The sequence below is a fragment of the Chionomys nivalis genome, chromosome 22, assembly GCF_950005125.1.
Source record: "Chionomys nivalis chromosome 22, mChiNiv1.1, whole genome shotgun sequence".
Lineage (NCBI taxonomy): Eukaryota > Metazoa > Chordata > Mammalia > Rodentia > Cricetidae > Chionomys > Chionomys nivalis.
This window is the reverse complement of record NC_080107.1, coordinates 33411593-33429855: the sequence shown is the minus strand read 5'-3', so window position 1 is coordinate 33429855 and position 18263 is coordinate 33411593. Positions and strand designations below refer to the sequence as shown.

The window sequence follows — 18263 nt, the reverse complement described above, 5'->3', positions numbered from 1 at the left end:
GATGCATCAGAGTTATAAACAGATGGTATTTGGCCTCCTTCCTATTCTCAACATTTGGAATTTCTAAACTATGTGAATTAAACAATAATATTTTATAAACATACAAGGGATTTTGCTCACTGCTTTGTTAACATAGAAATTATACAATGCTGACATTTATTTAAATTTTAAAAAGTAAACAACAGTGTGCATTGAAATAAAGCAAACTAAAATCAACAGAGAAACATGCTCTGTATGCTCGCCACCTACAGTGGCCCTGGCCTGTTGAAGGGAAGGCATAATGGGTTGAAGAACAAATTGTAGCTTAGCAGGCCTAATCCTTAGTACTCCAAAGGCTCATTTAACACCTCTCTGTAAACAACGGATATTTATTCCATAATTGGCTATTTGACCATCGGTGTTCATTTACTATGTAACCTGCTATTATGGAGTTAAAAGAAGTTCCCCTTCATTGCCTTGACAGCTTTCATCGTAGTGAAAGTGTCTATCAGTTTTAAACACACACACACACACACACACAGACACACACACACACACACACACACGAGAACTGGTTTGAAGCTTGTGCTCCGAAGGAGAAACGCTGTCATGATATCAATATATGTACAGATATTTTCCTCCAGAGAGAAAAGTAAATGTATCAGATCTTAGTGTCATTTTCTGAGACGTTTTTTTCTAAATGGTAGCTTTAACCCTTCAGCTCGTTTGGAAGGGAGACACATCTGCTATTCTGATGCACAGAATAGAAGGTGATTAGTTTCCACACACTGTTCTAAGATGTGCAAAGTTCGCTGTGGTGAATAAATAATGGAGCAGCTATTCCCATCAGTTTCGTGACTCTGAAAGCCCCATCATCATTGTTTACAGTCTCCTCTAAGTATGCTCACCATGATTTCTTGGGCAGCTCTTGGGTAAGCTCTTGTAGGCCACCCTCTTCCTGCCTCTTTGTGGAGGTATTGAACACAGATTTTTCTCACATTTTAGCCAATCTATTTATATCTCGAATCTATAATTCGAGAAATATTTCAAATAATCTGGGGGAAAAAAATCTCGAGTGATGTCAGAGATGGTCACGGGCCCTGTGGGTCAACTGGGTAACAGTTGGTGTCGTATATTAATTACTTTTGCATACACCCTTATTTTAGGTGAAAAAGAAGGAGGGAGCCACACTACTTATCAGGTATAGACTATTTACAGTGTAATGCAGGCTACATGGGATGGGAAAGAAAAGGCCACTGTTGGTATCAGGGAATGGGAAACCTTTTCCCTTCACTTGTGCCTTTAACCTGCACACTCAAACATATCACACTCAAAAGTGGTATGATACATAGTACTTGTTTCGAAAAGCTTTTTAATCCATCAGAAGTCTCAAAATACTAAACATAATTTCTCTATTTTCCCCAGACTTAGAGCAATTGAAGAACAAATCGATGGGCTGCTTCGAAAAGACTCTCTGACCAAATAAACTGCTTTAAATACTCCATATCCTCGACCTCCTATACAACCCACGGTGGACAGGTAGGGAAACACAGTTTATAATTCCCAATATACAGGCATGATGTGAATTGTGGGGGAAAAAAAAGCCCCAAACAAACAAACAACAACAAAAAACCCAGAAAAACAAACCCAACAACACTCGTTCTGGGCATGTGATTTAAATCAGATTCTGACAGTGCCAGAGTGGAGAGGAGTGTTTTAAACATATAGCCCAGAACCTTTGTAGCAGAATCCTCATGCCCATCGCCCATCTCCTCCATGGACTGCATAGTTCAAACTTTAAACAAGTGTGCGTGTAGAAAGCAGCGGTTGTCTTCAGATTCACGCTCCGAGGGCCGAACATAGCCACACCGGAATCCAGTCCCCAGCACAGTGCCACGGAGCAGGCAGGGACGCTGAAGCCAGAGTCGGCGGAACGCCGGGCGCCCGGGCTCGCGTCTCCACTGCGGCCCCGCGGGCTCCAGCGGCTGCGGCGCCCCGCCGTGCGCTTGCTAGGGCAGCGGGACTCGGAAACTCTCCGGTGCCCTGCTTTCCCAGAGCCAAGGTGCCTCTCGCCCTCGCCCTTTTGCGCCGAAACGAGCGCGTTGTCCAGGGTGGTGCCCTGCTACCTGCGACCCCAGGCCCGCGCTGCAGAGCCGGGGGACCACGGCAGGGCTCGGTCGTCAGCACTCGCGGGCGGGGTGTCCTGCACCTCGGCCAGGAAAGTCTCAGACTGCAGCACGGGTTAGACCCCACCGTGGGTAGACTTGGAGCTGGGAGGGAGGGAGGGCGGACAGAGGTGGCAAGCCCCGGACAAGGGATCCTTAATTACAGATTAAAGACACACAAAACTGTATGCTACATTTTCCAAGTGTCAGCTGACGGTCGCGACAAAAGGAAACACTGAACACCAAGGGGGGCCTCCCCCATTTATAATGTGTGCAATGTAAAATGCATGAGGTAGAGACTATGGGTAGGTGGTGCCTGGGGCCAAATCGCAGCTGCACACTCGATGGTGTAGGAGGACAGTTTGCTGATGCACCCAGAGGTCTGGGGAACCTCTTACAGAAAAGACTATAAATACTCCGCTCCAGCACACTTCGCTGCTTTAAAACTTCATTATTCATGCGTTTTTAAGTTTTAAAATTTGGTGCTTGCTTAAAGTGTTGCGATTTATCTTTAGTAATAAATACCCTTGCAACACACACACACACACACACACACACACACTGTTTTGCAATTCTGTATGTTTCATTTTATTGGCCTGGTATCATCACACTAGAAATAAAGGGGAAAAGCCATCTGACCGAAAATCCAGGGAACGTAGCTGCAAGCACTAGCGCACAAATTCTCTGTGGCTCTTTGGATCAAATGGCAAAAGGACACTCTTTTAATTGATTTTTATTGATTACGATCCCCAAACAATCGCCACCCTGCCCCTGGGATTTAAGTTAGAGGTCACTCCGCCACGTCCTGAGTTCTGCAGAGAAGGTAAATTGTGCAGACTCCGAGCCTCCTGGCTTACCATGATTCAAGCCTCTAGTCCTGCACCCCGATGGCCAGTACTAAAATAGGGTAAATGACCTCTGAGATCATCCTGCACCACCATCCTGTGTTCCCCCTGGGTTTTCTGGCACTGCTCTATCAGTTCGGAAGCAGAGGGGTTGGTCTGCCTGCACGAGGAGCCACGCTGAAGGCGGCAAGGCCACAGGGCTCCCTGGTCATTTTACTAACCTCTCCCTCACAGGAGTAGCTCTCGTACTTTTCTATTGTATTTTGTCCCAACAATACCATCTTTCTCCATAGCGCTTTAGGAAAAAAAAAATTCCGAGGGCTTTTTCATGTGGTTCCAGTTAAGTGATTTGCCCACACCCCAAATCGTACCATTAGCATTCAAGATTAATAGCTGCATATCAGTAATTCTTAAATACCTTCTGATGCATAATTTCAATTTAAATGATCCTGACATTATTGGGCAGGCAAATGCCTGAACCAAGATGTATGTGGACTAGTTGCAGCCAGACGACAGTCCTGCAGCTGGGATAAAACACAACCAGTTAAGTTTCTTCAGCTATTGGAGACTGAGAAGCAGTTTTCTCCCTCCCGAGTAGACTAGAAGGTTAACAAATGTCAGAGAAGCAAATCACACAGGGTTTTGTCCACTCCCCACTTTCTGGCACATCTTTAGGCGAATGGTACAGAACCTAACTTTAGCATCCATTGCTGGGAGCTAACCACACACTCTGCATCTTCTGGTTGTATCCCTCAGAAACATAAGTAAGGAAAAAAAGAGCAAATGACGAGACTGCTTTTTCTTACAGCATCACCCGGTGGCCCTTGATTTAGGCCAGTTGTTAATTCTTACCACCCACTGAATGAAGAGCAGAGCAGGACTCAGTTTATATTAACAAATGATGCTCATGAATAGGTTTCTAGATGCCAGAGTGACGATTTCTTCAGTGTTTAATGGGTGGAGAAAGGAGAATAGCAATAAAACCAGCTCTTAAGTCACTCAGGGTCCTTGGCTTCACACATCGATAGGAAATTTCTGTTTCTTTTTTGAATGTACTTCTTATTTCTCTTTAAGTTCTTGTATGGATTAAATACTTTGTTTTAAAACACTCAACTTTGTCCATAGCATCAAACTCCATTCCTCTTTCCTAGTTTTGAGTTTATAACAGCCCTTATTTATCCCCTCCTCCCATTAAGAATTTCACAATAAATCCCTGTACCAAATAAATTAAAATCAGCAACTTCAGACACTCAGGGAAGAGGACATTAATCCACTTAGTAAAATACCCAGAACTCCCCCTCTCAATTTCAGCTCTTCTTAATGTAACGTTAGTAATTGCAGCTGGCTCCTTATACTTCCTCCCTCCCTTTCATTCTGAATCATATTGGCCTTGTTTAACCTTCATTTCCTCTTCTACCCCCCACATTTCTCCACATACTTTTCTTTGACCATGATTCTTTCTCTCTGCTGCCTGGACGGAAAGGAGGGGAAAAAAATGGAGCGAGGAACTTAGGACTTGCTGGTCAAACCCTGCTCTGCGTCCCCACTCCACTACGGATGCTCTGTAAGTTTTACGCATCCTCTGTCCATATAGTTAGTTACTACTCGCATTCCCTGACCGATCACTAAGTTCTTCTGTCTTTTCAGAACTGCTCCCTAATCCTGAAGCAACAGCTTTTTTCTTGGCATGCTCTTTGGAATGCCTTTCCTGGCAAGGGCAGGCATTTTGGTTTGACTGCGATTCTTAAGTTACAATTCAAAGCTAATTTGTTCAGTTAGGTTTCTGCTAGCATCGGCTCTGCCTCTCGCTGTTCAGGCCTCCAGCGTGCTGCGTGGTAGGGGTGGGCTGAGAGAACACGATGTAATAGACTTACATTGTACTTGATTATCAGTTTTCAAAAACAGCTGCATGCTTTGATATCTGTGTAAGGAAATATCAGAAGATAATATGCCATTGGTATTTATTACTCTATAATTAAGGATGTGTCAGTGTTTTCATTTAAAATCCTCTATTTTCAGAAATTCATATCTCAGGCATAAATTTCCCTATGAATTAGAGTCTAATACCATCTCAGAAGTAGCTTCTTTTAAAGTTACTCCTCCGTTCTTTTTCTTCCTGGGGAAATACGTCCCAGGATGCTGTTCCTGGGTTATCTACTGGGGTGAGAGGAAGCAGGCTCAGCCCTGCATAACTAAGGTGCCACAGTATCAGCGTTCCTTGTCAGCCCTGACCCTCCGAGAGAATGTGGGGCTGCCTTTGACAGCTCGGGGATGAGCAACTTCATCCTTGTAGATTTTAAAGACAAGAGAGGAGAGTCAGTTCAGAAATATTACAGGTCCCACTGGGAGGCTCTAGTACCAGAAATCACTGCTTTTGCATTGCTCTCCTTTTGTTCATTTAGAATGCATGCTTGGTCAGAAGAAGCAGAATATGTCTGTAAGGGAGATACTAGCAACTTACTGCTCCATGCTCCTTCTGATAGCCAGAGGCAGAAGAAAACAGCAAGCCAACAGATGAAGACACACATTTTCTATTTCCCCTTCTTTGTAGGACTTGACCAATGGAACCAAATGTAAATTTAAGAAAGAGCTTGGAAACATCTGAGTCCCAGATATGACTCTGCCTCCACAGGACCTAAAGCAGGGCAGTGTCCCCTTAGGGCCGCAGTTTTCCATGTATGAATTAACCTGAGAGGCCATAAAGACAAATTCTTGACAAGAGAACCACACAGATGAATCCAGCAAATGTAAGGAGACAGAATGGTGGAGATTGTGACAGACACCATGCACATTCAATGCCCCCTAAAGACCAGATAAAAGCAATCATAAAAACACATAAAATATTGGTCGCACTTCATCGTCTCTCATGTGCCTCTTATCCATGTAGCTTTTTGTCTAGAGGCAAGAGAAATCAAATTAGAGGTCCAAGTGAGTAATGTAATTTGAACTTGATGCTTCCTCAAAGATCAAATTCTTTGTCTTTTTGTAACTCTAATGTATTCTGGTTACTAAATATGCTGGTATGGTTTAATTTTCTCAATTGTGAATTGATACTGTGAACATTAAACTTCAAATACAAATGACTCCATTGCTCCCCCCCCACTCCCCCGCCAAGTCACACAAGTACGTTTTCCCTGTAGGAGTGACATCGAACACTCTACAGTGTGTATTCAAACACAGTAAGAGATAGGGAGTCCAAGAAGCACTACAGATTATCCCTTGAAGCCATCAATTCAGAGTCTCTGGGTTGAACGTCAATGGAAGAGCTGCACGTTCAAGACAAAAAGTTTAGGGAACTCATGGATAGTGAAGTCTGACTTTGTCCATAATATGATTTGTGTCTAGGTTAAAATGAAGTCCTAGGCTTCTGGAAAGTAGAGGGATATCTTCTCATGCCTAATTAGAAGTTTTGATCACTTTCTGTGGGAAAATAATGGTTTTCCGACTCAGGAAGTCAAAGGCTGTTAAAGCAGGTGGGCAGGAGTCCTGACCACTCATTTCCCAGTGGAAATGAGTTATAACTCCAGTCAGAAGGCACACACCATAACAACAATAACATTTAAGACACACAAAGAGGCAGAAAGCAAAAGTAATAATAAGCCTTTCTGAGCCAATGAGCTTCCCCTGCAGAGCAGGTTGTTAGCTACAGAGGGAATGAGCCTCCACTGCAGGGTTGTCCCCTTTCCACCACAATTCCAAAGGGGCAGTTGTAAAGTTGGTGCTAATTCTTGTCTTTTTGTGCAATATTTTAACCACATATTTACCTTCTTTGAGCAGCAGGTAGAACTGCTTGTTTTAAAACTGTCTCAGTTGCATTTTAATGAAAGCTTTAAGGGAGGATGGTCTGTATCTCAATTCATGGCTTAAGATGCAACACATCTATGGCGATGTTTATAATACAGGCTCTCACTCTCTTCATTGTCAACATAACACCTGATGACAAGCACTCCAGTTTTCTCCTGGAGTGAGAGGCACTTAAGGTGAGGCTTGTTAAGATCCTGTAGAAGAGTAAAAACCAGAGACCCTGTCAGCATTAAAGGACTTCAGGGGAAACATCTGAAGACTGATTCCATCACCCTTGGAAAGTATCTTAGGGCTTATATGAAATCTTTTTTGTGGCTCATGATATTTCTGGGAAGCAGATGCTTTTACTTTTAAAAATATCAAATATAATTAACACTTTCAACTAAAATGAAGTCTTTGCTTCCAGATGCATTTCAAGGTGTTGGAATTAACGCATGCGGCCTTCTACAGCTGAGAGTCTCCACTTCATTATGGGTTCTGCTGTCCCCTCTATGCGGTATGCCTGAAGACCTGCGAATAAGAGCAGGGCATCCAGCTTAACTGTGTTTGAAAGATGCCTGCCAAACGGGGATGTTTTGATAGTCTTTTGATTTATCCTGTCAATACTGGCATACTGATGAGGTCAAGAACTACATATTGTATTACCTGTTAGGAGAAACAGAGAGTGTGTAGATAGAAGGCAAGTACCCTAGACTCTGTGTCATATTTGATAATGGCTAGGCTTTAAAGCTATTTAAAATTTAAAAAGAAACAAAAATTAAAAGTACCTATAAAAGAGCAAAAGTTTCAAAAAACAAACAAACAAAACAACAACATACTAAAACCAGGAACTACGGGAATTATTTAGCCTCTCTTCTAACATAATAATGAGTCAACTCTATTCCCAGTCATTCACTGACTTCAAGAGCTGGCTAACTTGTTAGCACCGCACTCACCATGTCATAGCTACTGAGAAGTACATGCACACACAGAGATACAGATGTGCCTTTAATAATGTTCAGAACTGTGCATCAACCGAACTTTTTATGACTTCGAAGCACCAATACTGAATGTGAGTGCATAGTTTTTCCTAAGTGGCAACTATACTGTAAATCTGTATCCTGTGGGGAATGATGAGCACAACCAAAAGCAAAAGTTGATTTGAATTTGAGTGCAGGAAAAATTCCATGCACAGGTTATGCAGTTGCCTACCTGTGATATATCACAGTTGCCTCCAGTCAGGATAATGGGGTTAGGGATGTAGTTCTGTTGGTAGAGTTTGCCTCGCATTGCCAAAGCTCTGGGTTCCAATTGCCTGGCATCACACAAGCTGCAGTGGTGGACACCTGCAGTCCTAATACTTGGAGGCTGAGGCAGAAGGACAGGAGGCCCAAGGTCACACTGGGCTACACAATGAGTTTGGGGAAGGGCAGACCTTATTAGAAAAAAAAAGGAGGAAGGTATTTAAATATTTGGGACATACTCTCTGAAGAGATTCAATTTCTTCCTATTAACCAGCGAAAAAGAACCACAGAAAACCAGAGAAACCAAGCATTCCTTCTTGGCCACCTGTGAAAAGTATCTTTCTGACTACATCATTTCATTAGAGGGTCTAAAGTAAAACCTTGCCCAAGAGATGTATCTATGAGCTTCTTATTTACAATGATATCTTCTGTTTTGCTCTCAAATGAGCCATCCCTGCTAGATTCCATATTCCAAAGATTAAGACAAGGTGGGACTTCTGAGAGCTTCTGGGCCCTTTATGAATGGGGTGGGGGTATCTTTGTCTAGTGGCTTCCTTGTAGGCAAGGACAAGAAGCCAGTGGCATAGTGGCCCCACCTGCTGTGGTTCTCATAGTAGACAGGCATGAGTCTACCCACAGACAGCTAGGTTTCTTTCTGCTGCTTCCATTCCCTAGGGGCTTTGAAATCCTCAGCTCTCAGGGATTTCCTTCCTAGTTCACTGGTCTACATGACTGCCTTTACCCTGAGGACTGTGCATGGCTCCCTAACCCTGACTGATTTTCTGATTTCTAGTTTGATACCTATCACAAGGACTCTGTAGGACTTTAGTGCAACCATCTGCTCCATCTTGGATGCTTGCTAGACCACCTAGCTCCTCTAGAGAACACAGACCCAGGGTTGGCCCTAGTCTAGTCACCTCTCTGGCTTTTCCTCACTCTGCATTACATAGAAGTTTTCCATTTCAATAGCCAAGGAAGTTACAATTTACCTGTTAGTAAACAGAAGATGGTTTATCAACAGACTTTACCTTAATGACTACAAATGTTTACCTCCTGCTTTCCAGAATGCAAAGAAAGTCTTGGAAATGTCATAATATGTAACAAACATTTGCAGCTCAGATCCTTGTTCATCCTTACAAGAGACAATTGTATTCTGTCTTCTCTGACACAAGGCAGCATTCAGTAAGAAACTGATAGGTGCACACACTTAAACGCAAATGAATATGCTAATTAAAATTACAGCGGGTAGTTTATTAAAAATTTATTTTACAATCCAGCCATTTAAAATATCTTTACACCAACAAACAGAGCAGCTTGACTACAAGAATCATAAGTGACTTATCACAGAAAGAATATATTTGTAGTTGGATGCAAATATTTTTGAAGAATATTTGTACCAAATTATGGCTTTGTCAGAAGCATTTTGATTTCTCTATTTTTACCCATAAGAAGAAAATGTAGAACCAGTATCTCGTGTTCATTTTATGGATGAGAGGCCTTCACTCACTGTATCTGCCATGTTTGTCCGCATTACAGCTGTTTATCTTGCAAGTTTCTTTAAGATTAATTAAATGCAAATGAAACTCTGAGAATCATGGGAATACCTGCCAGACCCCTTATTAATACCTTCACTTAAAAATTCCTGTGCCAGAGAGTCATTAATTTGCTAAAATAAAAGTGCTAAAGCAGCCCTTTGCCTACAGCAGCTTTGAGATGGCTGCCCAATTAGTTCAGGAGCATTCTGATCCTCTTTCTAGGCCCTGTGGCCCTTTGAGGACACAAGAAGGCTCCGATGATAACCTGGCAACCCAGGTAGAAACTCAGCCAAGTGTGAGTGTTTGAAGCTGCAGTTTGGCTGCCATCGTGTCGGCAGAAAGAAAGAATTCAGGCACCATGTCATCCAGTACAAAGGATAAAAACGGATTCAACCGGAAATTCAATGTGGCACCACATATGGGATACATGAGTGCGGTTATACAACAGGCCACATATTTTTTTTGAACAGTCTCCTACATGTGATGCCGAGGACATGTGTAACCATCATAACGTCTCTAGGAATCTGTATTTAATTTGAGTTGGGGTGGTGGCAGGGATTGGAGATCTGAAGCCGCCACAGGTTTGTGGCAGATGGCTCTGTGTCAGCTATGACAAGCAGCCAGGCTCGGCTTCCTCTGCAGATTTTCTTTTCTCTCTGATCAGGTAAATATGGGCACACTCTGGAAAGTTCTTCAGATTCTGCCTTAGGCTGCAAGTTTGTGACTTAGCCCCATCTGTCACAAATCTTCCCTGGGTTCTGTTGTGAGCAGAGACCTGAATTTGCCATGTAGGGCTGCCCAAGAAAATGGAGCCACTTCACCCTGCAACAAGGGGGAGGAGAGATTAGAAAGCAGTGAAGAAGCTCAGGCCCAGAAATGAGAGACGGCTGAAAACTCACACTGCAAACTTGCCTCATCTCTCCAGCTACAACTCCCAAGCCACCAAGCTCCATGGATCACTCCAGAAAAGCCTGGTTTCTGGCTGGTTTAAGACAGCACTGACTTCAGCTGGGAGAGGGAGCAGTTTGCACATAGGGAAACTGCTGTACACATCCCTCGGTTTACGCCATGGACAATGGCTCTTAGAAGGTGACCACCTGTCTTTGAACTTTCACACACAGAAGGTATATGGAACTTTCAATAAACAGCTTTGCCATGTGAGTTTTACCCTTAAGGAGCAAGGGCACAAGATAAATGCCCTCACTAGTACATGGAATTTATAAGGTGCTTTACATTGCCAAATGGGTTTTATTCATTATTTCATTATAGCACTTCCTCGGGGAAAAATGCTATTATGGTTGGGGGAAAAAAAAAACCTTCTAGATCTGCAGATGAGTAACCCAAGAATTTACCTAAGGAGAATGACAAAATCTCAACCAACTTAAACGGGCCAAAGCAGAGACAAACCGTATAAAATCATGGTAAGGGAAAAAAGGAGGAGAGGAGAAGAAGGGAGGGGAGAGGGGAGGAAGGTATATGGGAGACAGAAGATGGGAGGGGAGGGAGGAGGAAGGTATATGGGAGACAGAAGAAGGAGAGAAAGACTGAGAACCTGCATAATATTTTGCAGGTGTTGCTTAGAGATTTTATAAGCTCTTTAGAGAGCACTATAAATCTTTTCATTTTCTCAGGAAAAAGTAAGATTTTAGAGTAGTGTTAATGCTGGTGAGATCCACCTTATCCATATCTAGACTCCATGCTCTAATTTAAAGGGGACTCCAGAGTGACAGTCTCTTAAAGGGACTTAGAAAAAGCCTGGTTATGGTTTGGATAAATGTAGTTTGACATAATTAAGACCATTGCAAATAGCTTTTCTGGGCATCGAGTCTGCTTTGTAAGCACAATCATTGCTTGGAATTAGTTTTAGACAAAAATCTGAAAATTCTTTCCTCCAAATAATAGATTTTGTAGCTCTCAACTGTTGAACAATTTAAAAAGGACAGAGTAAAAATCAAAAGTTATTTCTGAAAACCTTGGGAAATTACAGGTGACTCCCCCAAAGCACAAGGACACTTTCCTCCTTTTCCCAAGTGCAAGCACACACAAAGATATACACGCACAGAAATACACACAGACCGACAGACATATACACAGACACATACATACACTGACACACAGATACACACAGACACTTGTTTTCACGCAGACACAGCACACACATACTACACACACTCATACACCATTGACCAGTTTGTAAGTCAAAGCAAATGAAGAACAGGATAGAAAAGAGGTCTCTGCTGTGAGCATGGGTGGTGTCTACCCTGCACACTGGCCATATTCTTGCTCTATTTTCAGTACTGATAATAAGGGACCATCTCTTTTTATCCAAAGCGCTTAAAAAAAAGGATAAAAAGTTATGATGAAGCACAATGTGAAGTTATGATGAAGCACAATGTGAAGTTATGATGAAGCACAATGTGAAGTTATGATGAAGCACAATGTGAAGTTATGATGAAGCACAATGTGAAGTTATGATGAAGCACAATGTGCTAGTCTCACACATAGAGTGTTTCAGCGAGTCATGGACTAAAATCAAGGCCAAAAGTGCGACTTCCATCCAGGCTGGCCTCTAGAAAAGTGCTACTGTCAGTGTAAAAAGTCAGTGCAACTGGCGTTGCATTGGAACTGGAACCTGTGTCCAGTGGGCTGATGTGTCCAGAAGAGCTCTCACTGCGAGAGAAATCAAACTTTTTCCCCCACAGAAGTACACGGTTAGTGTAATTTTCTACCTGGAGCAAGATACAGGTTAATGTTAGAAAAAAAGTTATAGTCAAAACCTGTACGTAATTCATGCATGTAAATATTTTAAGAAGTAGATTTTAGATTTTTTTAAAGTGATAAAAAAGGTTTAGATTTTAAGATTATTAAGAAACATTTACTTTTTACATGTATTAGATTTTTCCAATGATCTTTAAGTGTGTATGTGTGAGCGTGAGACACCTGCACATGCACACATACACATGGGGGTGGGGGATGAATATTTAAACCTCACAGGCCTGAAATCTTTCAGGTGAAGCAGTCATAGACTTCTAATGCAGAAAGTCATTTTACGCAACAAAAGAACAACAAGACAGAATCAGTTCTGCATCTGCTTCAAATCCTGTTGCAAGTTAGAGCCCCCAATCTCTTAGTCATACTAACAGTGCAATGTTTCCTACAAGAAGAAAGTCAAGTTTAAAAGCCTTATCCCAGTCATTAAGTTTCTAAGTCTGAGTCCACATGAAAAAGTCTACCGTAGGAGAAACTCTAAATGGTACATGTTGGAATGATGTTAAACATGAACCTTTAGCAACAACAAGAAAAGGTGTAAAATGTAAAAGGAAGAAATGAAGGAATCCAATGACATTCTGTCCTCTCAGACTTAAGAGTATTTGCTTTATAAAAGCAAACACAACTGTCCAACAGAAGAAGTAAAAATAATAAAAGAAAAAAAAAGAAGAAAAAATAGAGCATTTTAAAAAAATGCCTTTGCACTCTTTTTCCAAACACACGAAGGGTCCTTTTCCATTGCACAAGTAAACAGAGCTGTCCTGGAGGGAAGCACGTCTCCATTATCTGCTCAGGAGAGCAGATGCCACCTGAGACTGGCACAGGAACAGGACAGAACTGGAGACATGACTGTAGCTTATGCTTTTCATACCTTTCGGACACATCCATTCTTACTAGTTTGACCTGTTTTAGTATAACAAACCAGACTTGAGTCCATTCCTAGCGTTTTTAATCCAGCGCCTCATGATGGGCCATTTGTCTTACTGCTCTTGGTTTCTTGTAATTTTAGATAACTTTCTTTAAATTTTGAGAATAATTTTTAGATACAATATCACTAACATTTTCCAATGAGGACATATATTAAGGCATATCACAGATTTAAAACAAAAAATTCATTGCAAAAGTACTTAAAATATACATGTAAATTCTTATAGATTACTAATTTATAAAACATTGAGTTGCAAGATTTATCATGTAAAAACTAAAGTTATCTGGGAGAGTTAAAACGTAGCAGTTTAGTTATGAGCCATTTTTAAGTATGTGAAGAATTTTGTATATTAACATCATACAGCAAGCTAACATTCTTTTAGAATTTTTCCATTATTTGTCAAATAAACATTATATCTCAGAAGGGTAGTAATTCTATTGAGAAAGGTCAGCTAGAAATCTGAAGTTTTCTAACTACAGACAACTGTTGCAGGCCTTGTGAAAGAGTTGAAGAATCAGATGGAGTGTCATAGGGCTAGTAGAACTTGACCTGAACCAACATTAAAACAAAAAAAAAATTTTGATGGTATAACGGATTTATAAACACTTCATCCAAATTCCCAAATATAACAAAGAGTTGATATTTTACCTGTGAAAACAAAGAAATAGGTTCACATCACAAATATAGCAAGAATCCACTTGTACCAAAACTTGTATTTCCTTAACTTCATGGTCTGCATGTTCTGCCTGCCTATCACATGTGTTGGTGGACATGAACTAGAGCACTGGGCTCTGGACTGAGTGAACGCTGGAGTGAGCTTTGGAGGCCCACTCTTTGCGAGGCTTCACATGCATGATACGACAGTTCTCGGCTCCGGCAGTGACACTGAAGCCTGGAACTGTTCAGTCAGCATTTTAAACCATTATGAGCTACCTTCTGAACCATTGCCAAGTTAATAGACAATGAAAGATAATGAGCTTGAAATTGGGTGTTAAATTGCATTTTTGGTTCTCTTCCTTTTTTTGTTGAGGTTTAACTGTTTCCTGGAGAAATAAAGTCATGTTTTCAAGTATCAACATGTAAATATGTATTTTAGGCCTTGAATAAAAAAAGGCAGAGGAGTGTATTTCATGCTGAAGGCTATATATTAACATAGAAAATGGAAAGATTCTGTACTATAAAAGTGCTAGATTGTAAACTTTGCTAACCATAATAAAATGAAGACACTATAGTCAAAGGACATAAGGAAGTGAGTTACTCATGGCCTAGAGCCACCTATGGAGCCCAGAGAGCAGATCCCACTTTAGCTACTTACATTTTCAGTAGGGGCCTTTTGTGCTATTTCTATAATTTAGGATGCTTGATTCAGGTAAGGGAAGAGGAGGTGAGTACGGGTGGTGCTATTCATATAAACCATTTGCCTTGACATTTTGAGCTGAGACCCATGGATCTGATTCTACACATACTAAGAATTTTATATGCCCATTTTGAATAGACTGCGGGGGGGGGATAAAACTTTTGAAAGCTGTCTTTATGTGTGCAGTTCAATCAGCAGCAAACTTCACTAATGTCATTCCCTTAAATTTCTGAGCACTTAGGATTTCATTATGATGGGAAGAAAGGCTTATCCTTATTAGTATAATTGTGGAATCTTCCCTTTACTTCCTTTTCAACTAATGAGTTACATTAATCCAGGTTCATTTTTATAAGCCTCTTGGGGCTAAATGTACAGGACAGTCATCTCAGAAAACAATAAATTAAAAAGAAACCATGTACTGTGCATGAAGTGCACGTATTTCCTAAGACCTGGGTTAATACAACTGGCATCCAGTTTAATTAATCCTTGTTAGTGTAACAACCAGTACCCTCCCTAGCATGTTTCCTTTAAACATTACTATGTTAATTAGATGCTTTTTTTAAAAAAAAATTCTTTGTATTTAAATGTGGCATTTCTATCACGTAAATTTCTTCTCAATAGCTACCTTATAAAGATGTTTTCTTATAATATCTGGTCTCTTGCAGAAACTCTGGAGCCTCTTTGAAAGCTGTTCAGGTGTGGAATACAGATACTCAGCTGCAGGAAAAACAGATACATTTTTAATGAAACAAAAACCTCAAAGCACACACTCGATATTAGTCACTTTACTAATTAAAAATGCATATTGCTCTGTGCCGCCTCATGTTTTACATTATTTAAGCATGATTTTATAAGGTTACCTCAGCTCACAAGGATGTTTAATGCTAAATAAGACTGTGTAGTTGTGCTGTTTAGACATCTCCTCTGGGTGATTAAAATACATTATTCTAATGTAGCACAATGCATATGTGATATATTTAGTGATGAGAATTTTTCAGAGAACCAGTACTATAGCTGGATGCACTCTGTACAACAGTTGCATATTATTAACTAGTCAGTTGTTTAAAGAATTTGGTATGACTTTCAATCCTTGAATTTTCTCTGTGTGTATCATTAAAAAAAAATCTGTTAGCAATTGCAGCAGTACTGACCTGCTTATAAAAATCCGTCATTATGAGATGTGTATGCTAACAATGAAGAATGCTATTTGAAAACTTGCTTTTTTTGTTATCTTAAAAGAACAGATGGTAAATATAAGCTTACTCTAATGTATTAAAACACATAAATTTTTCCTTAACACTAACATGTTGACTTGCCAAATAAACAATTGCTCCTACTCAAGTTTATTTTCAAACTTTTAGTTTAGCATGGATCCTGTATTAAATCACAACAAAGAAAAAGCACATGAAAGTAGCTACCTGGAAATATTTCAGGATAAACCAAGTCTTTGGGACAAAGTGGGTAGCAGCCACAGTACACAGCTTCCAACCTGCAGAGACGTCAGAGAGGGGACAAGAGTAGAGCAGGCACAGCATCAGTCAGAGGGGAGGTACGTGGGACAAAAACCATGGTCGGCAGTATACTCCTAAACGCCAGAGTTGTTCTTTGCAAGATTTTATTGATCATGCCCGACTTCCATGGGACAGAACCGGCAGCATATGCTTTGTTCACTGAATTAATCACAGTGCAGCGCTGCATTTTTGTTGTTTCTAAAATACTGTTTAACACATTTTATAATCAGCAGATAAACACATTCAACAGCATGGGAAAGTATGGGCAGCTTTTCCTAATAATGCTGCAAAGCCTCAGAATGTTCATTTTTCAAAAAATGTTTAAATAAAATAGCAAATACTTTAGCAGGGAAGCCGTAGAAATGATCGAGGCACTTTTAAAAGCACAGGAAAAAAAAATTTACAATCTGTTGTGATGGGGCATTTTCATTTCAAGCTCAGGCTTTGAAACAATTTGTTATTATGCAGATGTAAAGCTCTCCCTTTGTGGAAAAACTCTTGTTCAGATTATTTTAATGAACATTTTGCTTTTCTCACAAAAAATTCAGCTTACTTTCTATTTTATCAGGAAAGAATACTTTCATTATTAAACAAACACAAAGTTCTGCAGTGTGAGTTTCCCCAGGGAGCATCTACAGGAGCTTTTCTCCCTGCGGCAGTGGTAGGGGGCTAAGCAGAGGGAAGGTATAGCCCCTTGCAGTCTTGCTAGGTTTGCACAATGGCTATTGATCTGACATATCTTAAACCTTGAAGATACCACTGTCATTTCTGTTGGCTAGAAATTATGCAGTGAAATTTAAAACACTCTTTAAAATATGTTTATTTTATGAGAAACTTTGAATTGCATCCAAAATGCTGACCAAAGGCAGAATTTATTTTAAACTGCAGATTTTTTTTGGTCCAAGAATGATCTGAAGTCATGTCAATGTTTACCTTGTTTATTTACAGTGACGGAGTACATGCAATTTAAACTGTTTTGAAGTGGGGGATGTTTTCCCTATTTTTATTATGTTAAACTGAAATTAGTATAAAAGGAAAGTATTGACTTGGAGCTCCAATTCTGGAAAAATTTTTATAAAGTTTTTATAAAGCACAGTAGAAATGCAAAGGTTTTAGTGATCAACGCTCACTTTGAGAAGACGAGCACTCTAACCCTTTTCTGCATGTGCATGTCTCATAAGCACAGCTATAAACTACGCTGTGCTGCAGTACAAATCATTAAGAAAACTTTTGAGCATATCAGCCTGTAATGTACTTCACGAACCAAAGGAAAATATGCATGGTGTCTGAAGTCACTTGTTTTTAAAATGCTGTGCCAACGGAAAAGCAAATACATATGAACATTCTCTTATAATTACATAAGTTAAGAGAGAAATCACAGGCATTTCAGAAAGTGCATATTATCTGCTTTTTAATAATGAATTTGAATTATTCTGTACACTAAAAGAAAATCATTACAGGCTGACTTACGTTTCAAGTCGTTGGATAAGTATATAATACCCTATGTTCAAAATGTCTCTACCAATTAACACACCATACAATAAGATGGGAACAGCATTATTTGATGTAACAGAAAAAAATTAAAAAAAAAACCCACCACCTAGATTTTAGGTTTTTTTTTTTGTTTTTTGTTTTTTGCAAATAGTCATCTAATCCATAGTCAAAGTTCTAATTCATTAAAGCAGAACAATCTCTTTCAGCTAGTTTTGGACTTGTTAAAATACTAGTGTTAATATTTAGCTTGGGATTACACTTTAAAATACACAAACAAGTCTATAATATTTAAAAATAAATCACACAGCATCCTCATAAGTTCTTCATATTTTGCTATTCTGAAAAACACTCATGATAATACAATTATTCATTATTTCGATCCTTATGCACTACCAGTTAAATAATAAATAGGGTTCCAATTGATCTATTGTTAAAATGACTAGTAAATGACCTTTTTATTCCAATTAACAAATCATCAGCTAAATCTATGAATCTTAATATTCAGATCTATTCACTTCAATTCATACAATTTATCTGCAAATAGTTGTTGGGCTTTTGATTCTAAATATAATTAGCTGATAATTTTGCTTGGCTGAATTACTTTTCTGGAGGGCCTGCAAAGGCTCTCAGTCGCATTATCTAGCAATAATGAA

The 18263-nt window shown here is 40.0% G+C and overlaps 1 protein-coding gene across 11 annotated transcripts in view; it reads right to left on the bottom strand.

Moving 5' to 3' along the window:
- Window positions 1-9254: 9254 nt before the first annotated feature.
- Window positions 9255-18263, bottom strand: part of Gtdc1 (glycosyltransferase like domain containing 1) — a 338560-nt gene continuing 329551 nt past the window's right edge. For all 11 annotated transcript variants that reach the window (XM_057755265.1, XM_057755266.1, XM_057755262.1 and 8 more), the window contains 3 exons: window positions 16024-16094; window positions 15231-15322; window positions 9255-10373 (listed from right to left, as the gene is read on the bottom strand). In XM_057755265.1, coding sequence (XP_057611248.1) covers window positions 10290-10373; window positions 15231-15322; window positions 16024-16094 — 247 coding nt within the window. In that variant the 3' untranslated portion in view covers window positions 9255-10289. The remainder of the gene's footprint in view (window positions 10374-15230; window positions 15323-16023; window positions 16095-18263) is intronic.